General features: G+C 47.9%; 8 protein-coding genes across 8 annotated transcripts; 5 read left to right on the forward strand and 3 right to left on the reverse strand.

Annotated features, from left to right (window-relative positions):
• Window positions 1-323: 323 nt before the first annotated feature.
• DL89DRAFT_250262 (seryl-tRNA synthetase) lies at window positions 324-1,956 on the forward strand (the record flags this gene model as incomplete). The annotated part of the gene is made up of 2 exons (XM_040885175.1): window positions 324-1,196; window positions 1,269-1,956. Exons 1-2 carry the CDS (start codon window positions 382-384, stop codon window positions 1,954-1,956), a joined length of 1,503 nt encoding a protein of 500 aa, XP_040739683.1. The 5' UTR covers window positions 324-381.
• A 350-nt stretch (window positions 1,957-2,306) lies between these two features.
• Window positions 2,307-3,243, forward strand: DL89DRAFT_100198 (acetyl-CoA synthetase-like protein). The gene has a single exon (XM_040882976.1). The coding sequence runs from the start codon at window positions 2,657-2,659 to the stop codon at window positions 3,143-3,145; it is 489 nt and encodes a 162-aa protein (XP_040739684.1). The 5' UTR covers window positions 2,307-2,656; the 3' UTR covers window positions 3,146-3,243.
• Window positions 3,243-4,209, forward strand: DL89DRAFT_100206 (uncharacterized protein). The gene has a single exon (XM_040882979.1). The coding sequence runs from the start codon at window positions 3,341-3,343 to the stop codon at window positions 4,010-4,012; it is 672 nt and encodes a 223-aa protein (XP_040739685.1). The 5' UTR covers window positions 3,243-3,340; the 3' UTR covers window positions 4,013-4,209.
• Window position 4,210: 1 nt separating this feature from the next.
• On the forward strand, window positions 4,211-5,547 carry DL89DRAFT_100200 (DAGAT-domain-containing protein). Its single transcript, XM_040882977.1, has one exon. It carries the CDS (start codon window positions 4,408-4,410, stop codon window positions 5,491-5,493), a length of 1,086 nt encoding a protein of 361 aa, XP_040739686.1. The 5' UTR covers window positions 4,211-4,407; the 3' UTR covers window positions 5,494-5,547.
• A 1-nt stretch (window position 5,548) lies between these two features.
• DL89DRAFT_100201 (uncharacterized protein) lies at window positions 5,549-7,575 on the reverse strand. Its single transcript, XM_040882978.1, has one exon. It carries the CDS (start codon window positions 7,296-7,298, stop codon window positions 5,868-5,870), a length of 1,431 nt encoding a protein of 476 aa, XP_040739687.1. The 5' UTR covers window positions 7,299-7,575; the 3' UTR covers window positions 5,549-5,867.
• Window positions 7,576-16,516: 8,941 nt separating this feature from the next.
• Window positions 16,517-17,284, reverse strand: DL89DRAFT_215626 (uncharacterized protein; the record flags this gene model as incomplete). Its single annotated transcript, XM_040884291.1, has 1 exon — window positions 16,517-17,284. A coding segment is annotated over one exon (768 nt), but the record flags the coding sequence as incomplete, so codon positions are not given.
• Window positions 17,285-19,972: 2,688 nt separating this feature from the next.
• Window positions 19,973-24,309, reverse strand: DL89DRAFT_270885 (uncharacterized protein). Its single transcript, XM_040888838.1, has one exon. The coding sequence runs from the start codon at window positions 24,258-24,260 to the stop codon at window positions 20,088-20,090; it is 4,173 nt and encodes a 1,390-aa protein (XP_040739689.1). The 5' UTR covers window positions 24,261-24,309; the 3' UTR covers window positions 19,973-20,087.
• A 187-nt stretch (window positions 24,310-24,496) lies between these two features.
• Window positions 24,497-26,256, forward strand: DL89DRAFT_270886 (elongator complex protein 3). The gene has a single exon (XM_040888839.1). It carries the CDS (start codon window positions 24,532-24,534, stop codon window positions 26,173-26,175), a length of 1,644 nt encoding a protein of 547 aa, XP_040739690.1. The 5' UTR covers window positions 24,497-24,531; the 3' UTR covers window positions 26,176-26,256.
• The last annotated feature ends 52 nt before the right edge of the window (window positions 26,257-26,308 follow it).

A 26,308-nucleotide genomic window follows, 5' to 3' on the forward strand; every position in this document is an offset into this window, starting at 1 on the left:
GGGCATCTACTTTATAATGCAACTGGCTGTAATTGCCCTGTACTTTTGCGGCATCTGCTATCAACAGTATTCTATTATACTAGCTGCAGCGTAGTGCAACTGTAATATCTTATGCTGGTTCGGTTAAGCATTTAGTGTGGTAGAGTCAGGAGAAGGACCCTGCTGGCTTGCAATTTGTGCCTGTAGATTGGCTGCGCACATTTCTGCCGAATCGACTGATCGATTAAGACCGCATTAAATCTAAGGCTGACCTCACCACTGATCTGGATTCGCTTTTTCGCTAGCAGTTTCGCTGGCTTGTCTCTTTATCTCCATCACCTCCTGTCCTTTCGAATTCACTGTCGCAGCTGCAGCTGTTTGAATAAACAATTTCCTTGCATAATGACACTGTGCCGGCTGCAGACGCTGCTTCGTTTACCTGTCCACCGACGCCAGCCACTCGCGGTCAAGCTGCTGAAGCGGACATTGATCCAACCGTCGTTTAATTACAAGTATATCCGGGACAATGCAGACGAGCTGCTGGAGAATGCCAAGCAGCGCAACGTACATGACGCACAGCCTCACCGAGTAGGCATTCTGTATGACGAGTTTCGGGATATAACGTCGCAGATCAACGAGCGCCGCAGCGAACTCAATGTCCTATCCAAACAGCTGGCACAGCAAGCCAAGTACAAGGGGCTGCAGGTCAACGCTGAGGAGCACAGGGCGATGATGAGCGATCTGCGGAGTCAGGCTAAATCGTGCAAAACTCTAGTCCAGGAGCTGGAGCGCAAAGTCAGTGGCGTCGAGGCAGAGTTGATGCATGAAGCAGCAAAAATCCCAAACCTGACACACCCGGACACACCAGTGGGTGGCGAATCGAATGCGCGAACAGTCAGAATCGAAGGTTTGCTACACACGGTTGACCGGATACCTAACAACCCAAGCGATCTGTCACATCTGTCCAGTGTCGAGTTCCGCGATCACTACGATTTGGTACGCGACCTTGATATTGTCGACATGCAGGCTGGAGCGCAGGTAGCTGGCAGCAGATTCCACTACTGGAAGGGGGCTGGGGCGCTGCTTGAGCTAGCACTGGTGCAGTATGCAATGACTAGAGCGAGCGCAGCAGGATTCATTCCGCATATCACTCCTGATGTCGCACGCAGCAGTATTGTTGGCGCATGCGGGTTCCGGCCGCGCTCCAGTGCCGAGGAGTTGGAGCTGGACAATGCGCTCAGTGGCGATCTCAAGGCTAAGGATAACAGCCAGCCATCGGGCGAGGCTAGCCAGATCTACCGGGCCATCCCGGTTGCTGAGGAATCGCGCAACGACGATAATAATGACTCCGACCCACTGTGTCTGGTTGCTACGGCAGAGATTCCGCTGGTGGCAATGAAGCAGAAACAGATCCTTGATGGGGCAACACTTCCATACGCAGTGGCCGGACTCAGCCATTGCTTCCGTGCCGAGGCCGGTGCGCGTGGACGCGACACCCGCGGAATCTACCGGCTGCACCAGTTCACAAAGGTCGAGCTGGTATCGCTCGCGTTGCCAGAGCAGAGCCAGACCGAACTGGAGCGCTTGGTGGGCTTCCAGACATCACTGTACCGAGATCTGGGACTGACGTTCCGCATCTTGCAGATGCCTACGCATGAGCTGGGCGCCAGTGCATTCCAAAAGTTTGACATTGAGGCGTGGATGCCTGGACGCAAGGCGTGGGGGGAAATCTCGAGCGCATCAAACTGCACCGATTACCAAGCGAGACGGCTCGGCATTCGTGCTCGTGTGGCTGGCGGGGATGGTGGGCCCCCGGTGTTTGTCCATACGCTGAACGCGACGGCGATTGCTGTACCGCGTTTGGCTGTGGCACTGCTCGAGTCGTTCCAGCGTCCGGGAGGCGAAGTGGTTGTGCCGCAGGTGCTCCGGCCGTGGATGATGGGCATGGATGTGCTCAGGCGGCCGGCTAGCAGCTGATATTAGCAGGGCAGCTAGCAGTTCCTTTTTGGCGCACGCATGTGTAGCCTGCAGCCCAGTGCAGCATGCAGCACATATTGGCAATGCACGGACATGCGCGACATGCCACAGCCCCATGGCATCCGTGTCACCGAGTGGGAGCCGAAAATTTAATCATCCGGCTTCCTGCCAGGTCCCCTCAATGAGGAGTTTTGTCGGACAAGGGAGAGGCGGTTCGGTTTAAATATGCGCTCATCCAGCCCAGTCGCCTGGCCCCAATTGACTTTTTCTCCTCAACTTTAATCTCTGCTCTTCTGCACTAGTGCTGGTAGCTTTTTGGTTTTCGCATATTAATTGACGCCACCCTTCCAGCCAATAATGCCAGTGAGCTCACCAATCGCCAATGTCGCGATTCCAGACCAGGACATCACATCGTACTTCTTCGAGCAGGCACAGCGCCGGGTAGACCGGCTGGGCACGCAGGGCTGCACAGAGCCTGCAATTGTCACCGACGCACAGACCAAAGCGACGCTGCGCTTCTCTGATATCAAGTGCCAGGCACAGGCGAATCGCTGGATTTCTCCGGTCGCTTGGGTTCGGCGGACCGGCTCAGGGCAGTAATCTACCTGACGGGCTCAACGACGTCGCTGCAGTGCTCGCGCCCAACGACATTGCGTTCAGCGCCATCCACTTTGGCACGCTGATTGCAGGCGGCACATACATGGCCGTCAACCCCCAGCAGAGTGTGCAGGCCCTGGCACACCAGCTCAAAGACGTTGACGCGCGTGTTGTGTTCACTACAGCCCACCTGCTCCCGGTTCTGCAGCAGGTATGTGACGCAGCAGGCCTGGACATTCCCACATCCAACATTGTTCTTATCCAGGGCTGCAGCGACGGATTCACAACGCTGGAAACGGCCATTGATGGAGCTGCTGCCATTGAGTCCCACCGAGTCACCAGTCCAGAAGAGCTTAACCGGGTTGCACTAATCGTATACTCGTCGGGAACGACCGGCAAAGCCAAGGGCATCATGCTAACGCATCGCAACATCGTATCCATGTACGTCATGGTAGGGCGGATACTCTGCGCGCAGCCACGCACATGGCGACAGCGACTCTGCTGCCAGTGTTCAACCACAGAGCTAATGTTTTGTCAGCCTTGCCGCTGTACTTCCTGTATGGCCATTGTGTGCTGTGCTACCAACCGCTGACCAGCGGCGACCTGATCGTACAAATGGCTGGGTTTGAGCTCGACCCGTACCTTGCAGCCATCGACTCATACAAGATCAATCGGCTGAGCCTGACGCCGGCAGTTTTATACGACATCGCAGCAGGGATTACAAAGATAGGTAGCATTGCACAGTCAGCAGCAACTGGAAACAGGTACGACATTGGCTCTGTCAAGGATGGTCGGGTGTGGCGGGGCGTCCGCTTCCGCATGCGCTGAAGAAGTCGTACTCGCAAGCTCCTCAATGGGTCGCCGATTATCCAGGGCTATGGCATGGCCTGAGTCGACGTCGATAATCGCCGGCAGTTCCTGGGCCACGCCGTGTGAGGGTGCTGTTGGAGTGCTGTATCCGAACAGCTCAGCCATGGTCATTGGCACTGACGGACAGGAAACTGGTGGGTTTGGTGAAGCTGTGTGTGAGTGGACCCCATGTGATGCATGGGTACGTCAATACTGCCACGTCACCAGTTGCCAGCGGCTTTTTGCGCACAGGCGACTATGCACGCGTGAGCACCGATGGCCATGTGTTTTTGCGTGGACGAATTGCCGACATAGTGTATACAGCAGAGGGAGCCGTGGTTCCTACCGATGTGGAGAATGCTCTGGCCGAACTGCTCGCTGGTCAGGGATTGCGCTGTCAAGGGCGAGGGCCCGAAGGGTTTCGGCGATGCCCGTCGCCTATATCGTGCCCAGGGAGGCTGCTGCTAGCGACAATACGCTGCAGCAGATATCCCAGTGGGCCAAGACGCACACAGGAGTCGCCGTCGAGTGCAGAGCGGTCGAGGCTATCCCGAAAAGCCCTGCAGGAAAGGTGCTCCGCTATTTGCTGGGCCAGGCAAGTGCGCAGTAAAGCACCGCCAAGAGAGCTAGAGTTCGAGAACCAACTTCGCTGTCTTGGCTGTGCCGGTTGTGTGGCCAGAAATAAGCACTTACTGCTGGCTGGAAGGCAGGGCCAGCAGCAGGGCTGCGTGCCTCCGCATCCTCTCCAGGCGTCTAGCAGCTGCACGTTGCCTCTTCCCAGCCTCATTGCCCGCCTTTTTGCTAGTATACAGCTTTCACTTTAGGAATTCACCATTTTCGTACTCTCATTTCTGCGTGCATGGCCCGTGTAGAGACCGCAACCTGTATGCAAGGGACGCCAGACTCGCTGGGCCACTGTGCCGGGCTTGCCAAGCGCTTACTCACTGACAGCCCTGTCAAGCTCCCGCTCGCCAGTGAGTCCACCACAGCCGCACGGCCAGAAGCATGGTCCAGCGTCCGAGTCTGCCGCAGCTCTGGGCATCAACCGGCGAACCCCCAGTTCAGCACATAGGCTCCACAGGAGCAGAGACAGAAACCGAGCCGCTGGTTTTCGATCCCGAACCTGAGGTTCTGGAACTGTCGCGGCAAGGCGGACTAGCAGGCATCGTGCAGCCGGTAGCTGCAACAGTGTTCACAGCCCTGATATTTGTGCTGCCCGTTCTTTTCATTCTGGCCTTTGTATATCTGCCGTTGCTGCGCATCCCGCTCGCACTGTATGTAGTATTCTGCTACAACGACCCGGCCATCAGCAATGGGGTAGGGCGCCCAGCATTGTGGGTGCGGCGCTTGGGTATATGGCGGCACATCAGTGCGTACTTCCCGGTGCGTGTGGTGCTGGAGCAGCGCCTGGATCCGAAGCAGTCGTATCTCCTGGGGATTGCGCCGCATGGCATCCTGGCCTTTGGCGGACAGGTCGCAGTGGGGGCGCAGAGCAGCGCCCTGTACCGTGCACTGGAAGGGACCACAGTGCATGTAGCTGCACTCCGTCCAGCATTGACACTGCCAGTATTCCGCGACTACCTGCTGGCACTGGGAGCGATTGCATCGTCGCGAGCGGCGATCCGCGAGTGTTTGGCGCGGGGAAAGGGACACAGCGTCGGGATCGTTGTGGGCGGTGCCAAGGAGAGTCTGTATACAAACCCAGGCCACCGCAAAATTGTCATGCGCCATCGCAAGGGATTCGTGCGGGAGGCCATCATGGCTGGCGCTCCGCTCGTGCCTGTCTACGTGTTTGGCGAGAACGATATCTTCACACAAGTCATGCACCCGCCATTGCGCAGGCTCCAAAAGTGGCTGCAAACAAAAGTCAAGTTTGCACTGCCAGTATTCTACGGCCGCCTTGGCATGGTGCCGCGCCGCTCTCCGCTGACCGTTGCTATAGGAACGCCAATTGCTGTGCCCAAGATCGAGGCACCGACTGCAGATGAGATAGACCGTGTTCATGCTGACTTCATCCTTCAAATGGGCCGCCTGTACTCCAGGTTCCAGCCCATATATGATCCGCAGGGCGGAGACCTTGTAATCATCTAGTGCTCAGCTAGTTTATCCGTGCTATTTGTAATACTACAGCTCTACTTCTTCGTCCAAGTATTCTATCATGAAGCATCCGCCTGGATCTCTTTTGTGGAGCAGGACTCGTAGACCAGTACAGGCCCTGCGGCAGTTTAGTCGCAAGCCAAATGACACGCAGCGTGCTGCTGCACATAGCAGCCGGAAGGAGCAGTTTGCTGTATACCGGATCGATACCAACGGCGTCCAGCATCCGCTGCAGAGAAAGTACAACACGCGGGCGGAAGCAGAGCGCATTGCCTCCCACTACGATAGTCTTGGGCACAAGAACGGGTATTTTGTCAAGCGTGTCACTGGGGGCTAGAATAGCTGGCACATGAGCTGCTGTGGTCGCATCATTTCCTAGACCTTTCGTCAATGGCAGACCGAAGCTCGTTCAACATGCTGTGGATGTCGTTTCTGCGCTCGCGCGCCTCGATCTCGCCCTCACGTTTCTGGCGTTGCAGCCGGATACGCTCACTGCGGTCAAGGAGCTGCGGTTTTCTGTTAGAGCTCTGCCCACGCGACTCCTGGATCGCTGGATCGGCCTCGAAGGTTTGCTCAGGAACATCCAAGTCGTTCAGGTCAAACCCCGAGTACCCTAATACGCGTGCACCACCGGAAATATCGTGTTGGTCAATCACACAGTTTGTGCTTTCTCTGGAGCTGCTCGACGCCTGTGGCCCCTCACTACCATCGCATGTCAAGACCGTCAGTGCTGCCTGGTATTGGGCATTGAGGGTGTCCAGTTCTGCCTTTAGTGATGAAAACAGCCGGGCTGTTGCTTCTGGGCTAGGTCGGTTTACCGCACCGCTGTTCAACTCCTGGCACCCGTCATCATCCAGCCCAATGCTTTCACGGCAGACTATCATTTTCGCCCTAAGAGTATGCAGGGATTCTGACATGGCACTGAGCAGCCGAAGCAGCGGGTGTTGGCTAAGCGTGCGGTCAGACTTGATATCCATCAGCAATGCCCACTGTGCCGAGGTATGCGCCGAATTTTCGACCTTCCGTATCATGTCTACACCCTTTTCTGATGCAGCTCTGATATGTGCAAACATGGCCAGTGCCTTTCCCGAAAGTTCACTCCGCAGTGCTGCAGCGGAGTTCATCGTGGGTAAGGACAGTGGCTCGGCAGTGTCAAGCACTCGCTGCAGCCATCGCCGGCGTAGACCAAAGTGCAGCTCAAACCGGGCCCGTAGTACTTCGAGTGGCAGCCCGCTGTCGCTAAAATCGGTGTGCTGGGTGAACTTTTCTCTGGTTTGCGATAGTTCAAGCAGGGTATCCTGGTCGGCAACCTGCTCAACAGCTAATGCAACCGCGTCAAACGATTCGCGCAATGCCTCACCAACTGCAGTGCGTAGGTATACTGCAGTGCGCATGGCTCCACGGCCTGGTCGGGCATCAACACCAGGTATGGAGCTGGGTGATGCCCAGCGAAACCCACGAGCTACAAGCTCAGTCTCCTGTACCAACCGCAGCGCGCGCTGTATCGCTACGTCTAGCACACGGCTCGATTGACACATGTCCGCAAGACTGTCAATATACTCGGCTCGATGTGCTGCTGCTATTTGACTGGAGTACTTGTGCCATGATGACCAAACGACTGCAGCAGCTATGAGTGCACTCAGGGCCATCAGAGCTGGCCGTACGCTGCTTCTAGTCCTGAATAGGACAGCGGCACCAAGCACCAACGGCCCAACCGTATGCTTGGCTATGTCGTTACTACGACTGCTGCGCGGTCTTAGATCGCCCAATTGCTGGCTAGGCATATCAGTGGCATGCATGTGGCTAGTACACTGAGCGGCAAAATTGAGTCACAAAATTTTTTCTTCAGAAAATGCCTGATTTAGGAAAAATTAGTAATGCGATACCCTTAATAGTGGGGTATGCATATCACTTGCTTGCAATGATGAGTACTGTTAAAGATTTATGTTTTTAGAATGTTGCACTCCTTTGTAATTAGTATCTTTTGAAAAAGCAGTAATTTTTGGTAATGCTCATTTTTGACCTTTACTAATTTCGATAGTTAGTTTTATGCCCACAACATCAAAGGAATAATTCCAAATTTTAGCCATCGATACAACAGCATTCTCTCTTCCACATCCATACCTCAGTCCCTTTCTAGCTATGCGTAAAAAACTACAGTCACCACAAAAAAACATGTCCAATATCTTCTATCAAAACCCCTATCAAGTCGGCAAATTGCATTGAGCATAGGAGTTCCTCTCTATGTTACGTTGTGCTTGAGCAATGCGTGATACAATGGATTGGGAGACCCCTATGCTCAATGCAATTTGCCGACTTGATAGGGGTTTTGATAGAAGATATTGGACATGTTTTTTTGTGGTGACTGTAGTTTTTTAGGAATGTCTAGAAAGGGAATAAGATATAGATGAGGAAGAGAGAATGCTGTTGTGTTAATGGCTAAAATTTGGAATTATTCCTTTGATGGTGTGGGCATAAAACTAACTATCGAAATTAGTAAAGGTCAAAAATGAGCATTACCAAAAATTACTGCTTTTTCAAAAGATATTAATTACAAAGGAGTGCAACATTCTAAAAACATAAATCTTAAACAGTGGAGGCCATTCACAAATATGAAAGTATAAAGAAACTTTTTATATTGTATCAGAATAACTAATTAATAAATAATAAATCAATTATCAGCTGTTGACAAATATCTTAAAAATCAGTATGTTTACTAATGGCCAAAAAGATTCTAGCAACTAGATTAACAAATAAACAAAAAAGTAAGAAAGGGCACTTCTCCAAAACCCCCATTGGAGGTCATTCAGAGATAGTTATCTGCACAACAATTATTTGTGCATATTGAAACTATTGGCAATTTCAGTGAAATAATAATTTCACCCAAACAGCCATCGGCATCTTGGAAAAGTTTCAGTGAACATAATTTCCTTGTGGTTGCTTAGCCACATCTATTGAGATATTGACTTTTATTGCCCAATGATAATTACCCCCAAATATGCAAAGTTTTTCTTTCTGGTTTAAATTATGTTCAGTGAAACTTTTCCAAGATGCCGATGGCGGTTTGGGTGAAATGGCAAAAAAAATATTTGTATTTTTATAATCAATTATACACATAAAAACACTCTGGACACAACAATTATAAATATCTGTTCCAAAAATATCTAGTAGCAAAAAATGGTTCTGAAAACGATTATTTAATTATCTATCTAATAAAATTGTAATTTACTAATATTTACAAGTCCAGGAATGACCCCCAAAGTATCTACCCCAAATATTGCAATAGCTAGTTCATTGTTAACAGTGATGTTTGCTACTATGGCTGATCACAAAATATATCTACAGAATTATGACATCACAATGGATTGTATAAATATCTCATCTAGAAATATTATCTATAAATACCTTTTAGAAAGAGGAGTTGAAAAGAAAGATGTTGTAGATGATTTACACAAGTCTGGCTCTAACTGCATTAGCTGGTTTACAAAGAAAGGAGATGTTAAAGTTAAGAACAAAATTTACAACAAGTTTATTCAACTTCTTGAGAGTGGTGAAGTTCGTAATCCTCTTAGTTCAAAACTTTCTGAATTTGTAATGCCAACTTTGCACAACTTTGGAGAAACATTGTATGCTTGCAGAAACTCTGGTTTGACTAGGATAGAACTAACTGTACATTCTTCTCAGATGCAAACATTTAAATGGAATAGCAACTTGCTTCTTAACACAGTTCAGTTCATGAATGAATGCAGAACATTTGCAACTTCTTATGAAAAGCAGTGGATGGCACTTGTTGATAAGGTTAGTAGTTGTTATACAGTTTGTATTTATGTGAGACAACAGCATACTCTAGCATATTGTCATTTGTTTAAGGGGGTCATTCCTGGACTTGTAAATTTTAGATATTTGCAATTTACTTAGTTAGATATTTGATTAATCGTTTTCAGAACAGTTTTTTGCTACTAATTATTTTTATCATGGTTAATATTAATTATTGTGTCCAGAATGTTTCTGTGCTTATAATTGATTTTAAAAATACAAATATTTTTTTTGCCATTTCACCCAAACCGCCATCGGCATCTTGGAAAAGTTTCAGTGAACATAATTTCCTTGTGGTTGCTTAGCCACATCTATTGAGATATTGACTTTTGTTGCCCAATGATAATTAACCCCAAATATGCAAAGTTTTTCTTTCTGGTTGAAATTATGTTCACTGAAACTTTTCCAAGATGCCGATGGCGGTTTGGGTGAAATTTTTATTTCACTGAAATTGCCAATAGTTTCAATATACACAAATAATTGTTGTGCAGATAACTATCTCTGAATGACCTCCTAACTCTATCACATCAAAGAAGCAAGGAATTATTATTAAGCTAAATAAGAATGATGATCCAATGGTAGTTGTAGCTAATCTTTCATTCAACAATAGACCTACACTTTATCAAATATATGATTCACTTGAGAGTGGTCTTGAAATAGAAAAAGTTCTTAAAAGAGTTGATGAGAATATAACTATTGTTCCAAGTTAGAGAAACTCCTTCTGGTCAACTTATCCTACAACTAAGCAGTATCATACTTTTGAAGAGATGGGATTAGTTAACTACAAAGGAATGCATATTGGTTGGATAGATAGCAAGCAAGCAAAGAGTAAGATATGTCTATCAGAAATGTCAGAGGTTGATTATTCTGTAAAAGAGGAAAACATCAATGCATTAACAACAGCAATAGACAATATCACACTTGATGAAACTAGCCATATATTTATCAAAGAGAATACAGATCTGAAACCATCATTGTATAGAGTTGCTTACAATGTTCTTCAATTAGATGATGAATTTATAGTTACACATTATGCACTCCATACTTTTAGAGGACATTCATACTTCTATGTTGATATTCATATTAAAGGGAGAGATAAACAGCCAACTCTTATTAGGATACCAGCTGACAGTTCTATTGGAAATGCAATTTCTCAATAGCTAGGAGGAACAAAGCAACAAATACATCTAAGAGTTGTAAGTGTGGGATATAGAACAATCACAGTTGAATAGCAGCCATTTTAAAACATAGCATAAGCAACCATTCTCTCCATATCTCTATGGAAAGTTTGACAAACATCATACACATGTTCAACCCTTACCTCACAATCAGTAGCAATATGTTAGATCCAATTATGCACTTGTATTGCTAGGTCATCACTCATATCAAAGTCATGAATAAGTAGCAGAGTAAGCATATCTCTTTCTTCCTCACACATCTCAGCTAAATGTTGCTTGAAGAAGTTCTGGAATGATCCCATTTTCTAAAATTGATAAAAGTTGAAATTTTAATTTATGACTACCTCACACTGATGGACAATCAATTACAAGAATTAAGAGAGAAGGAGTAGAATGTGCTCTACACAACAAAGTGGGGATTTCTTGATGAAGACTGGTTAGTGCATAAACAGCAGAAGCATTATAGGAGTGAAGCTCATGAAGTAAAAGAAATAAAGCTTATTAAAGACACACTTATTAAGCAACTTGGAATGATTCCTGTGTTCTTCTTCCTAAATGTTCTATTTGGTGGAAAGCAGTATCCATGTCCATACAGAAATGTTGAGAAAGGACTCTTGATTTTGTACCAGTTAGTTGCTGGGCTATCAATCAATGAGATGGAGAGGTTTATTCCTAAGAGCAGCTACCAAGTGATTCATAATATGTTCTATATCTCAGAGTTAAGTGAGTTGAACAAGAAGCTTTCACACTACTTGCACACAATGTTCTCCACTCCAGAACTAAGAGTGATCTCAGCAAAGATCCAGAATCCACAAGGGTTTAAGCATATTACTCTTATGCTAGATGGCCATGACTCACGAGCACTACATAATGGTGCTTACAAACCAAATCTTTATTCCTTCAAGTTGAAGAAGTCAGGATATAGAACACAAGTTTGCATTGATTTGAATGGAATGGTTATCCTTGTTTCACCAACTGAGGAATGTAAAGACCACCCAGACTCTAAGATGATTAAGAATATGGCACTATTGAAATACATCTCTCCAGTAGATTGCGTTGTTTTAGATGGTGGTTATCCTCAAAGTATTCTGGAGGAGTTAACAGAAGCAGAAGAGAATGAGAATTTTGGAATGCATAACTTTTGCTTACCAGTTAGAAAGCCAAGAGGAACCAACTTAAGTGAAGCAGAGTTAGAATATAATAGCAAACTTGGGTCATTTAGATCAATGGTTGAGAGCACATTTGGAGAACTAGGTAACACATTCAAGAGACTTTCAAATAGAGTAGTTGTGAGATTTAGAAATACAACTGTATACAATGTGCAGTTAAAACTCTGTTGCTTACTCTATGATATGATGAAGATCTTAGCAGCTAGTAAAGTTCCTGTTGAACATCACCACACACTTTGGGTTCTATCTAACTTTGATTACCCAAGCAACAACCAGGAGAGATCAACTCATGCTGAAGTAGGAACTACTTTACCACAAAAAGTAGAACTAGAAGCTTCAATGAGAGAACTACAAGATAGACTGATTCAAGCTAAAATTGATGAGTCAATGAACTTCTATGTTGACATGTCATAAACAACTTTTAAAATACACCGAGCGGCAAAATTGAGTCACAAAAATAAAAAAAGTTGAAAAACTGGAATAATTTCTCTGATCAGTATGCAATAATCCTGCTATAATTAATTCATAATCTACACAATCCCCAACTCTAGCTCATGTAGTTTCATGCTTATCACTCATCTATTCATTGAGAAAATGACTATTTAATATAAACATTTTTGACTCAATTTTGCTCATAAAAATTTGACAATTTATTGCTCAATATCTGGTATGGCCACCATGGGCTTTTTTGACAGCTGCGATACGCGCAGGCATCGAGTTCACCAGCTGTGAGCAAATGGTTTCATTTACGTGCTCACACCAGATGTCCTGCACCCGCTCCCAGAGGGTGTTGAGATCTTTAATTTCTGGCCCATTACGGATCTCGCGCTTAATGAAGTCCCACAAATGCTCAATGGGGTTGAGATCAGGGGACTGCGCTGGCCATGGTAGCACTCAAATGGAGTTCTCAGCAAACCACCTCCTTGTCCTAGAAGCCATATGGCATGAAGCATTGTCCTGTTGGAAGATGATGTTACCCTTGTCCAGCCCATACATCTCAATTGTTTGCAGTAGTTCCTCCTGCAGTACACCCACATAGACCGCTGTGTCAATTCCCCCCTCAAGCCAGCAGAGTTGGCCAGGGCCACGCGAAGTTATGCATCCCCAAACCATGATCCCGCCTCCACCATATTTTTGGGTTGGGGTAATGTGGTGATCCTGGAGGACTCCACCTGGTTTACGTAAGCACCTTTCATGTCCATCTGCTCCATTAAGGTGTATTCTTGTCTCAACTGACCAAATTACCTGGCTCCAATCAGTATCTGTCCAGCTCCTAAAGGCCTCAGCGAAATGGCATTGATCCTTACAATAGTGATCTATCAGTTGAGGGACTTTTATTCTGTGCATGGATCGAATCCCTTGGCACTGTAGTGCACGTCTGATAGTGTACAATGAGATGTGCATACCAGAGTATTGAGCTAGCTGTTGTCGGATCTGTGTTGCTGTGGAACATGCACCAGTAGTAGCAAGTCAACATATGTATGTCTCATCATGTGGTGATAGCAGCCGACTATGACCAGCATAGGAGTTCCTCTCTATGCTACATTGTGCTCGCGCAATACGTGATACTGTGGATTGGGAGACTCCTGTGTCCAATGCAATTTGCCGAGTTGATACGTGTTTTGGTAGAAGATATTAGACATGATTTTTTTGGATAACTGCAATTTTTTAGGCATAGTTAGAAAACGACTGAGATATGGATATAGAAGAGAGAACGCTGTTGTGTTAATGGCTGAAATATAGAATTATTCCATAGTTATTTTGGGCATAAAACTAGTCGTTGAAAGTAGGAAAGGTCAAAAATGAGCACTACCAAAAATTACTGCTTTTTCAAAAGATAGTAATTTCTAGGGAGCGCGACATTCTAGGAACATAAGTCATAAACAATACTCATTATTGCAAGCAAGTGATATGCATTCTCCACTATCAAGGGTATCGCATTACTGCTTTTTCCACAATCAGACATTTTAGGAAGAAAAAATATTTGTGACTTAATTTTGCCGCTCAGTGTAAGAAATATCAGTAAGAATTTTGCATTGATAGAAAATGCTTCAATAAGGAGGTCATTCAGAGATAGTTATCTGCACAATAATTATTTGTGTATATTGAAACTATTGGCAATTTCAGTGAAATAAAAATTTCACCCAAACCACCATCGGCATCTTGGAAAAGTGTCAGTGAACATAATTTCAACCAGAAAGAAAAACTTTGCATATTTGGGGTTAATTATCATTGGGCAACAAAAGTCAATATCTCAATAGATGTGGCTAAGCAACCACAAGGAAATTATGTTCACTGAAACTTTTCCAAGATGCCGATAGCGGTTTGGGTGAAATGGCAAAAAAAATATTTGTATTTTTAAAATCAATTATACACATAAGAACATTCTGTACACAACAATTATAAATATCTGTTCCAAAAATATCTAGTAACAAAAAACTGTTCAGAAAATGATTATTTATATATCTAACTAACAAAATTGTAATTTACTAAAATTTACAAGTCCAAGAATGACCCCTAAAGTGAGTCAAATTTTTGCTTCTCCAATTTTTCTATTTTTTTACTATTGCTTCGATATCATGCAATGTAAAATAGTTAGAGAACATTTAACTACATAATTTTATACTACACTGAGCAGCAAAATTGAGTCACAAAAATTTTTTTCAACTTTTTGATACTATATCTTCATCATCAGATAATATAGATACTTCTATTCGATATATGTTCGATAGGGCTTGACATAGTATAAAAGTATGTAGTTACATGTTACCTAAACATTGTACTTCATATGATATCGACGCGATAGTAAAAATCTAGTAAAATTGGAGAGGCAAAAATTTGACTCACTTTGACTTCATAGTGCTATTTCTATACCATATCAATATTCAAATAATGTGAAATCGCTACCCATAACTCTGCTGCACTCGCTCTTCAATAATAATATCTCATTCACAATGATGTTCAACTACACATGGTACTATCATGTATTCAATATGTGAAGGAAAATTATGAAGGAAATGATCAACGCTTCAGTGCTGCCATCACTCTTATAGATGTTGAGTACATAGTTGACACTCAAGTGATTAGTACTCAACGATGACAAGAAATGAGTTTGATAGCTAGTCCACTGAAGGAGTAATCAACTATAAATGATGTACAACTACACTTAAGCTCCCTATTGAAGCAATGTAATTCTATGACTTGATTTTTTATAATAACAATATATAGGGGGTCATTCCTGGACTTGTAAATTTTAGTAAATTACAATTTTGTTACATACATATTTGAATAATCGTTTTCAGAACTATTTATTGCTACTAGATATTTTTAGAACAGATATTTATAATTGTTGTGTACAGAATGTTCTTATGTGTATAATTGATTTTAAAAATACAAATATTTTTTTTACCATTTCACCCAAACCGCTATCGGCATCTTGGAAAAGTTTCAGTGAACATAATTTCCTTGTGGTTGCTTAGCCACATCTATTGAGATATTGACTTTTGTTGCCCAATGATAATTAACCCCAAATATGCAAAGTTTTTCTTTCTGGTTGAAATTATGTTCGCTGAAACTTTTCCAAGATGCTGATGGCAGTTTGGGTGAAATTTTTATTTCACTGAAATTGCCAATAGTTTCAATATGTATAAATAGTTGTTGTGCAGATAACTATCTCTGAATGACCTCCATAGATAGGTAGAGAGGGTACTACTGTGGCTATCCACTCAATACTATGATATATCAATATGTAACCTCTGTGCCTAATGATAAGCCATTTAATCTGAATCACAAATTTTGCAACTTTCTTAATCCTTCTTTAAGCAGCTCCTTATGATCAAAAACACATCAGATCAAATCAAATATACTTACTATACAAAGCACATGCCCCACAGGTGACTATGGGAATGAAATATCCTAATGAAAGTGCTCTATTCTGCCAACATTAAGAAGAAATCTAGATTCTAAGAAAATCAGAAAAGTAGATTCTGAGTTTAGAGTAGTGTATCTCTATACAGCTATGGCTATTGCTTCCCTAGTTGAGGGGGATGTGGCACACTGACCAGTGTGTATGTAATTATATAAAGCATACCATGATTACATACCTATGATATGCAATAGGAGAGTGCAAAGATTATGTCTGAAGGAGTCATCATCATATAAATGGCAATTTGGGCTACAAGTTGGCTAGATATGTGTACTGTTTCTACTGTATGATGATCAGTGTAGTCCCCTAGATACGATGCGCTACTCACCTATAGGGCTTCATTATGAGTATGATCTGATAATGGCCTGAAATCATCGTTTTTGTCACCAATGATTTATTGGTCTAGGAAATTATAAATAGGTAAGTAAATGAAATCGCTTATTCATGGCTAGTGAACTCGATGCCTGTGCGTATCGCTGCAGTCAAAAAAACCTATGGTGGCTTTGCTAGTTAGTGAGAAAAAAATCGACGAATTTTGTAAGCAAAATTGAGTCAAATATTTTTATTTTTAAAATGTCAGTTTCTCGCTTATTTCAAGTGCAATAAGCACGCAACTACATGAAATAGATTAGTGCATGGCATACACCATGATTTAATTTTATCATATTCAATGAACGTCGTTCAGAGAAATTATCTAAGATTTTTGATGATTTTTATTTTTGTGACTCAATTTTGCCGCTCAGTGTATTAGAATTTCTTCAAAGAGATTGAAAATAACAAATAATTCACTTATTTCACGTGATTGCTTAAAAGATCTTCTTCCACTTTGCCCACCCACCAAACACCACGACAAAGGCAATGCAGCTCCCCATGATTGTCATCCAGGCACGCAGGTTCTCATGCTCGCCAGTATCCTCGTTCGGCTTGAACGGCACAGGCACGTTCATGCCAAACAGCTCGGCGACAAACTGAGTTGGCAGCAAAATGGCAGAAATGATTAGCAACTGGTTCGAAAACACGGACAGGCCTACACTCGCATCGCCGAGCTCCAGCGAGATCTGGCCCATGTAGTTTGAGTGAGCCCGCGCCAGCACCATATCACAATGAGCACAGGCCGACTGCATAGCGCCCAGATGATCCAGGACGTCGCCCAGCAGATGGCGCTCATCTAGGTCGGGCGTCATGCGCATCAGCGCCCGCACCACCTCAGGCTTGCCGTGCATTAGCCGCCAGAGCGCCAGCAGCCGCCGCCGCACCAGCCCCGTGCGCTGCAGAACATCCGCCTTTTCCAGTGGCGACAGAACCATCACCAGCTCGTCCACCTGGTCCACCTCCAATGCCACGGTGCGCATGGCCATGGTCAGCGCGTCCGTCATCCCGTCCAGCAGCACATACACCACCGACTGCCAGCCGATCTCCGCCATGGCTGCCAGCCGGTCCACCGCCTGCTCCACATGCTCGGTCGTTGTGCGCCCATGGAACGTCAGCACAAACCGCCGTTTCACCACCATGGCTATCGGGCATGCCGCCATCTCGGTGTCCACTGCCCGATACACAACGAAGTGGTAGTCACTGACCTCCTCGATCTTGTCGCCTGTGTCCTCCAGAATGTCTTCCACTGTCAGCGGGTGGATTCCGAACACACGTGCCAGCCTGTCCATCTCTGGTTTGGTCGCATCTACCACGTCCAGCCAGAAGAACCCGCTCTGCTCAGCGATCACATCCAAGCAGGGCTTATCCAACTCCGAAGCCTGGTACACGCCCATCGCCTCGCTGAACACCATAAACCGTGTGTCCTCATTGACTGCGAACCCGCCTGCATCTGCCATCGTCTTGAGAGCCTCAGGCTCGCCCACAGCCCCTGTGGCTGCCAGCTCCCGCAGCGCTGCCATATCCCAGTCCCGCCGGTGCACTGCCGCGTCCTCCATGCCCATGCAGTCCGTGTTCTCGTGGGTTGCTGTCTCGCGGACTACACACTCGGTGCTGCCAAGAAGCAGCTGCACCAGCCGCTCAATATCGTCGGCGCTGCTGTTCTTGCTGTCCGACAACAGGTCCTGCAAACACTGGATCGCGCGAGCACGCTGCTCGGACTCAGTGCGCAGCATTTGCGTGTTTGCTGCCCGTAGCCTCTGGTTCTCTGTATGGATGTCATGCAATAGCAGCGACGACCCAAACGGCGACGATTTGTCGGTCATGTTAAAAAAAAAAAGAAGTATATTACAAATGTAAAAGTGGAGGAAGAACAAAAAAAGCTGAAAGATGGAAAAATAGAATATTCCTCTGTTGGGGCATCTATCCCGGCCCCTGACTTGTTTTACAACCGGTTTTTGCTTCGCTATCACTTGTAAATCGCCCGTCTGAGCTGTGACGCGCTCACTGTCACATCACGAAACGCAACTGCAGTTTGCAGATCACTAGCAGGCTTATTCGCTGCCGAGGTTGCACTCAGCTGTTCCTTTATAAGCGAGTATGCAATTGCCCATTGGCAATCATCAGCTTTCTACATTTGATTATGAACTCAACTACTTTTCCACTCACACTATCAATACATTTTTCTACTGCTACATAGATTTGCCTACTGATCTATCTACTGGCTGGCCACTCTAATTATTATATAGTGTTTATTTGAAATATATACATATTATATCATGCTGCTAGGGTAGTTTTGACTCACCTAAGGCGGCTTATTCACTCAGAGTAGTGCGGCCTTTTCTAGGGCCATGCGCAGTTTAGATGAGGGCTCAGTATGTGCACCCGGCACATGCTTAAATACCCCTTGCTGGCTCCTAGCAGCAAGGACTCTGCCTAGTTTCTCTAATATATTTTAGTAAATGCTTACATTTAGTTTCATTAGCACCCTTATAGTAATCACTAGGAGAACATGCTACTTAGCACCCTCTTCCCTGATATTTGACCAAGGTCCTTTTAGGCATGTGTGGTGTCGAAAACTAGTTTCTCTACTGATGTTACATGATCGACATATTCCTCACTCCAGATCAGGAAATATTGTCAAATGCTAGTACCTGCTTCTATAATTCTTCATACATGTCATGACAAGTAGACTCCTATCTACTAAGATCTTCTTTCTCCTTTTTCTCTAGTTCAATGCTTCTATGACACTCTTTTGAAGTGGCTATTTTATAGCCACTTCAGATAGTGCAATTGTTTAAAAATATCATCAACTTTTTACACCTTTTCAGCATAAATCATTTTAATTAATTATATTTCATAGGCTATGATGGGCACTGATAGAAGAAAGGCATAAGGTAATATAGATGGCAACTGATTATGTGAGTTGCTTAAAGTCTAGGATGGCTGAGTGGTGAGGAAGTTTGATGGGAAAGGAGTATCTAATTATCTGGTGCCTATTAATAAATATGTAGATAGTGAGAAGATGACAGATAAGGAGAGGATCTAGCTTATATACTAAAAGATGAAGAAGCAGCTGATACCAGACCTAGATACTATAGTGAAGCTTATGTATATGAAGTCAAAGAGTAGGGAATTACTTTGAGGAGTGGATAAGGGAGGCCATTCACAAATAAGAAAGTTTAAAGAAACTTAATATCTTATATTAGAATAACTAATGGGGGTCATTCCTGGACTTGTAAATATTAGTAAATTACAATTTTGTTAGATAGATATTTGAATAATCATTTTCAGAACCATTTTTTACTACTAGATATTTTTGGAACAGATATTTATAATTGTTGTGTCCAGAATGTTTTTATGTGTATAATTGATTTTAAAAATACAAATATTTTTTTTGCCATTTCACCCAAACTGCCATCGGCATCTTGGAAAAGTTTCAGTGAACATAATTTCCTTGTGGTTGCTTAGCCACATCTATTGAGATATTGACTTTTGTTGCCCAATGATAATTAACCCCAAATATGCAAAGTTTTTTCTTTCTGGTTGAAATTATGTTCACTGAAACTTTTCCAAGATGCTGATGGCAGTTTAGGTGAAATTTTTATTTCACTGAAATTGCCAATAGTTTCAATATGTATAAATAGTTGTTGTGTAGATAACTAGCTCTGAATGACCTCCAATTAACAAATTATAAATCAATTACTAGCAGCTGAAAAATATTTTAAAAAACAGAATATTTAGTAATGGTTAGAAAGATATTAGCTGCTAGATTAACTAATAAACAAAAATACAAGAAAGGGCACTTCTATGAAACCCCCATTGGCATCCTGAAAAATTTCAGTTGATTTCTTGTGACCCAGCCTCTATCTCAGTAGAAGCATATTAATTGTGTATCAACTAAAATTTTTCAGGATACCGATGGGGGTTTCATAGAAGCACAAAAAAAATAAAAGAATAAAAAGTTTTAAAAGATATAACTATTTTTTTTACCTAGTTTAGTGATTGTGAATGACCTCCACAGCAATGTTCGTAGTTGGTGCATCAGCAGGATATAGATATGCATGTAGGAGGCAGCATGTACGTGAATACTAGCATCTATTAAAACAACCTGCCACTCAAGTTGACTTGCTATTGTGAGACCGCAGCACCTTGAGGCTTGCGCCGTGATGATGATGATCCTTTGCGCTTTACGTTGCCGCCAGACCCTGCAGGCTGCGATCCATCGGCTGCTAGCATCTGCTGCAGCTGCTGGGCGCTGCGTGTTGACTTGCGCCGGCTGCGCCGGCGGCTACTGCTACGCTTTTTAGCCAGGCCGATATTACTAGCGCCTTCAGAGCCGTCGTTGCCATCATCAGTGGGCTGCTTCTGTTGGTTCTGAGCCGAAACTGCAGCCTCTTCCAGCGCAACCAGCAGAGTACTGGTGTGCCCGCTTGTGCTTGACAACGATCTGTTGCGCCCAGACTTACCACTGACCGATCCGCGTCGCCGGTCCTTGCGCACCTTGGTCGGTGAGGAGGGCTCTATAATACCAAGCGACTTGCGGTCGTGGTGAGGGTGGTTGCGTCCGGAGCTAAGGTCGATTACGCTGCTGCCAATACGCAGTGACTCCTTGACTGCCTCCGCGCGGCGGTACGCAGGTTCTTCCGGATCATAGTAGTCTAGGAGGTCGGCATATTCCTCTTGGTTCACGTCGCCCAGGAAGGCGCTTCCCAGTGCATTGGCGCGCATGACACGATCCATGGCCCGATCGAGCTCCAGTGTGTGCAGGGCCAGCGCTGTTGCTGCCATCTCCTTGCCAAACTCGTCCAAGACAATGTATCCATGGACAAACCGTCTGATCGGCGTACCTAGTAGTGCAACCACCTGCTTCAGTGTTGCTGGCCCGCGCTGCTTCGCCACGCTATCCGACGGCTTTGTCGAGTCCAGCGGCACGTTCGAGATCTGCAAGCCGCTCAAAGATTCGTCGACCTCAGTGCTTCCGGTGTTGGCGTTTCTGCTGGTGGACGACGGGAGCAATGCCAGAGGGGTATCGTCTTGGTCGTCGGTAGCAGACTGGGTTTTGGTCACCTGGTCCTGGCTAGTTTGTGGTTTCGGTGTAGCTGCGGCAGCTGTTGCGTAGCTGCGCCCAGTAGTAATTTTGGCATCGGACAGAGCATTAACTACCTTTGCCTTGGTTAATGACCCAGCCTGCTGCTGTTGCTGCTCATTTGCGCGCATTGCCTGAACGGCCTTCTCAACATCACGTCGCTGCGCAGCGCCGACCCGCACGGCGGTCTCGACACCCTCGCGGTGCTGGCGGGCCAGGCGAGCAGAGAATTTGGGCACCCGTTCTGATTTCACGTAAGCGTCGGCTGCAGCACTGACAAAACCATCATACAGCAGCATCGGCTTAATCGGCTTGCTCTCCGTCTCCTCTGAGGCATCGCCAGTTACCTGCGTTTTTGGTAGCGTGGCACTGTTTGCCAAGAACAAATATGCGCACAGAGCTGGGTCGGCAATGCAAGCAAGCTTGTTGATCATCGATGTCAGCATCAGGCTATACGCCATATGGCGCTTGACGACCAGCGAGAACTGCTTGACTAGCGACGCCAAGAAACCTCCCGGATAGAACGCTGCGAGCGAGTCGTCAATCTGGCGGCTCACATCCTCGGTGTTGCCAGTTGTGCTGTCCGATGTAGACTGAGTGTGATGGGCAGGCGCATGCTTGCGAACAAACCTGGCTTTGCTCTGCCAGCACTTCCGGATATACTCCTGATTGACGCGCAGCCGCTGCAGGCAGTCCTGGACGTACTCGTCGCATCCCTGTGCTTCGCGCATAATAATGCTGCGCATGTTTTGGAAATTGCGGGGCGCCTCAAGCTGCTGATCCAGCACAGGCAGCGACTGGCTGTCCTGCGGTGACCGCGGCGACTGCGAGTTAGTGGGGCTCGGACGCTCGTCGATGCGAATGGCAGCCGAAACGACCACCTCGGGCATTGCATTGGAGATGTTGCTGGGGCTGGCGTCCAGGAAGCGCTCGACCACGGCGCGCACAAGCTCCTGGTCCACTGCCACTGACATGCCGAGGCCGATTGCCGGGCCAGAATAAAACTCTCCAAGCGCATCGCCCTGTGGCTGGACCAAATTGGCCAAGGGCTTCTCGTCATCGTCATCACCACCGTCGGCCGCCGAAGCAGCTGGCAGGGCGGCTCCGACCAGCGGCGACATTTGCGTGCCAGCGTGGCTATTGCCAGCAGGTTCGTCCAAAAAGTTGCGCAGGGCGAGGCTAGTGTAGGCGAATTGGTTCATCGTTGACAGGATGGTGTCGAACAGGCGCAGGGTGTTGAGGGACAGGTGGGTGTTGTCGGTGTAAGTCATCCACGAGATCAGAGTTGCGCGCAGTGGGTTGGGCTCGGAGCCTGATGATTTGTCGTCGCTCTTCGTGGTGCCTAGAGTAGACAGGTCAAAGCCGGGCGGCAATAACAGGGCTGCTGCTTCAGCACGTAGCGCCTCATCCTCGATTGAATCCAGCAGCTCCTGGTCCTCCTTTGACAGTAGGTGCATATTCTTGGGCCGGTCCTGCGGTGCGCGCTCGGGCGCCAGGTCCGACCCGAGCAGGACCATGAATAATGCATCGAGGACGTGAGAGCTGTGTGTAATGGTGATCAGGTCAGTCAAATACGATATGGTCGTGTTGGCTTGGCTCATGGATGCCATGGTAGCCAGTAGGGCGGGCTCTATGTGGGTGCGCAGGAATCCGTTAGATAGTTGGCTCTGGACAGCAGCAACGATCCGTGAATCGCACTGGCCAACAACACAGAGCTCGTCGAGCAGCTCCCAGCACAGGAAAAAGGCATCGACGTGTTCGAGGATCTTGCGCGCCGACACCAGAATATCCGACTCGCGCTGCTCGCGCTTCGCCACAGACCGAATGATGCCCTCATTGGCGAGCAAGTCACGCAGGTTCGCCTTGAAATTGAAGCGGCCAGCCAGGCTGGCGCTCTCGGGATGCATTCTCCGTGTCAGCGGCGGCATGGTGCGTCCGCCGGTATAGTCATTCCTGAAGAGCTGCGAGTTGGGGGTGCGTGGGATTGGGCGGTACACGGGCATTTGCGAGTGCAGATATCCGAGGTGCTCAACCAGCAGCTCGGCGATGCGTGCACGGTCAAGCAGGAAATCAACATACTTGTCTTTGTCCTTAGGGGCCAGCAGGACTTGGACGACCAGGACCAGTGCTTCGCGTGCTAGCTGGCCGGTCATGCCGGGTGCCAACAGGTACTCGACGATGACGTGCATGATCAGCATTTCGTGGCCACGGGCCGACTGCTGCTTGTAGTCGGAGGTGGCAGTGCGCAGCGAGGCGACAGCCAGATCGGCGGATTTTGCTGTGGTCTGCCATTCGCTGCCCCAGTCGAAAAACAGATAGACCATGTTGGAGTGTTCGCGCAGGCGTGTGAACAGCGAGACCACGAGCTTGAGCAGGTCGTGGCAGAGAATGACAGCGGTCTTGTCATTCGGGATGCAGTGGTATCCTTGGCCGAGCCGATTAGTGGTGGCTGAGCTCTGCTTGCCTTGCTTGCGGCCGATGGACGAGTAGACGCTGCCGACGGCTGTGGTTGAGGACCCGGCCATGGGCTCCTGGCGGCGCATGGGGTTGATGAGCGTGGTGGGGCTGGTCTGTACGACATTCAGGCATTGGCGCATGATCTCGACCAGCGGCAGCCGGATGGCGCTCTCTGGCAGCAGGCCCAGGGGAATGCATTCGATAAAGATGCCAAAGAAGTGAAGGACGTTCTTGCGCATGCCTCTGGGCAAATCGGCGTCGGCAAACTCCACCAGCGAGTTCAGCACATGGTACTGCAAGAGGTACTCGATGCAGGGGCCGAACTCAAGCGGCTGGGCCAGGTGTTCCTTTGCGATGCCGTCGGCTTCGTGGTCGGCGGTCTCGAGCATCTCCAGGGCCAGCAGGCGCAGGGCAGATTCCAGGTGGTAGGGGATTGTGGTATCGGTGACCTCCAGCTTGCGCAGGTCGTCTTGGTTCTGCGGAGTATAGTACTCTTGAATGCGCGACCAGTGGTCCACCAGCATGTCGCGGCGGGTGGGCGAGGGGTTGTCAAAGGCATCGGCGACGTTCTCGACGAACATGCGTAGTTTGCCAAACATGCCGCCGGTGGTGCGCTGGTGCTGGGGGTGTTGTTGTGTTGGATTGGCGTAATTCTGATTGGTTCGTGGCGGGGGGTTGCGGGTGGACTGGGCGTTGTGAGAAGGGTAGTTCCGGTGGCCGCGGTGCAGCTTCGCCTGTGGAGAAAAGTTGCCTTGCATCGGTCACAAGAGTCTATGATTAGAGTATAAAAGGGAGAGCGGAGGGTAGGTAAGCTTGCAAAAGGAGAAATGCGTGCTTCTGAATACCATGTGCAGGCGTGTCTACCTCGTCGCAAGATGGGTGCGATGAGCAAAACCGAGCCAGCCAATCACAAAGCCCGTCCATCGAGCCCAAAAATGCATCAGAGCAAACAGAAAAAATTGATGCCAAATTTTTTTATAGCTTCTCCTCTGCACCTCCATTCCCACACAAAACAAACTTGTACAAAAAATGAGCACGTCCAAGAAAGCGCAGGCGTCGCATGCCGAGAAAATGGTGAAGACGTGTGCGGGTATTGTGGCAGAGCTGATTGAAGCGCACAATGCCGGGGTGTCGGTGAACCTGAATGTAGTCAAGTCGAGGCACTCTCGCGAGAACAAGTTGTCGGCACAGCCGCGGCTGGTGGACATCATCGCGGCAATTCCAGAGCAGTACAAGAAGTACCTGCTGCCGAAGCTCAAGGCGAAGCCGATCCGCACGGCGTCAGGCATTGCGGTGGTGGCAGTGATGTGTAAGCCGCACCGGTGCCCGCACATCTCGATGTCGGGGCAGATTTGCGTGTACTGCCCAGGCGGGCCGGACTCAGACTTTGAGTACTCAACGCAGTCGTATACAGGCTACGAGCCGACTAGCATGCGGGCAATCCGGGCACGGTACGAGCCGTTTGAGCAGGCGCGCGGGCGGATCGACCAGCTGCGGTCGCTGGGACACAGCGTGGACAAGGTGGAGTACATCATCATGGGAGGTACGTTCATGTCGCTGCCGGAGGAGTACCGCAACTGGTTCATCATGAACCTGCATGATGCACTGTCGGGCCATCGCAGCAACGACGTGGACGAGGCAGTGCGGATGTCGGAGCAGAGCCAGACGAAGTGCATTGGCATCACGATCGAGACGCGGCCAGATGCAGCGCTGAAGCCGCACCTGAGCCACATGCTGCGGTATGGGTGCACGCGTCTCGAGCTAGGGGTGCAATCGGTATACGAGGACGTGGCGCGCGACACAAACCGTGGGCACACGGTTCGAGCCGTGTGCGAGTCGTTCCAGCTGGCCAAGGACGCCGGATACAAGGTGGTGGCGCATATGATGCCAGATCTACCGAACGTAGGCATGGAGCGCGACCTGGAGCAGTTCAAGGAGTATTTTGAGAACCCGCAGTTCCGCTCGGACGGGCTGAAGCTCTACCCGACGCTGGTGATCCGCGGCACGGGTCTGTATGAGCTGTGGCGCACCGGGCGCTACCGCAACTACACGCCGAACGCGCTGGTTGACCTGGTAGCACGGATTCTGGCGCTGGTTCCGCCATGGACGCGCGTGTATCGTGTGCAGCGCGACATCCCGATGCCCCTGGTGACGTCGGGCGTGGAGCATGGCAATCTGCGCGAGCTGGCGCTGCAGCGCATGCGTGATCTGGGCACGGCCTGCCGCGACGTGCGCACGCGCGAGGTGGGCATTGTGGATATCCACACCAAGGTCAAGCCGGACCAGGTCGAGCTGGTCAGGCGCGACTATGTGGCGAACGGCGGCTGGGAGACGTTCCTGGCGTACGAGGACCCCGACCAGGACATTCTTGTGGGGCTGCTGCGGCTGCGCAAGTGCTCGGCTGAGACGTTCCGGCCGGAGCTGCTGACGGGGCAGTGCTCGATTGTGCGCGAGCTGCACGTGTATGGCTCGGTGGTGCCGGTTCATTCACGCGACCCGACGAAGTTCCAGCACCAGGGATTCGGCACGCTGCTGATGGAGGAGGCCGAGCGCATTGCGCGCGAGGAGCATGGGTCGGTGAAGCTAGCGGTCATCAGCGGCGTGGGCACGCGCCACTACTACCGCAAGCTAGGCTTTGAGCTGGACGGGCCATACATGTCCAAGATGCTGTAGTGTCGGTGGCGGTTGGCAGCAAGTGTAGTCTTTTCTTTCTTCCGTCAGAGCGGGTATGAATGGAGAATACCGGGGATGTGGTTAGGGCTGGATCCATGCTTGTGGGCACTCGTCTGCATTGAGCAAAAGGCTG

Source organism: Linderina pennispora, assembly GCF_002104995.1.
Source record: "Linderina pennispora strain ATCC 12442 chromosome Unknown DL89scaffold_27, whole genome shotgun sequence".
Lineage (NCBI taxonomy): Eukaryota > Fungi > Kickxellomycota > Kickxellomycetes > Kickxellales > Kickxellaceae > Linderina > Linderina pennispora.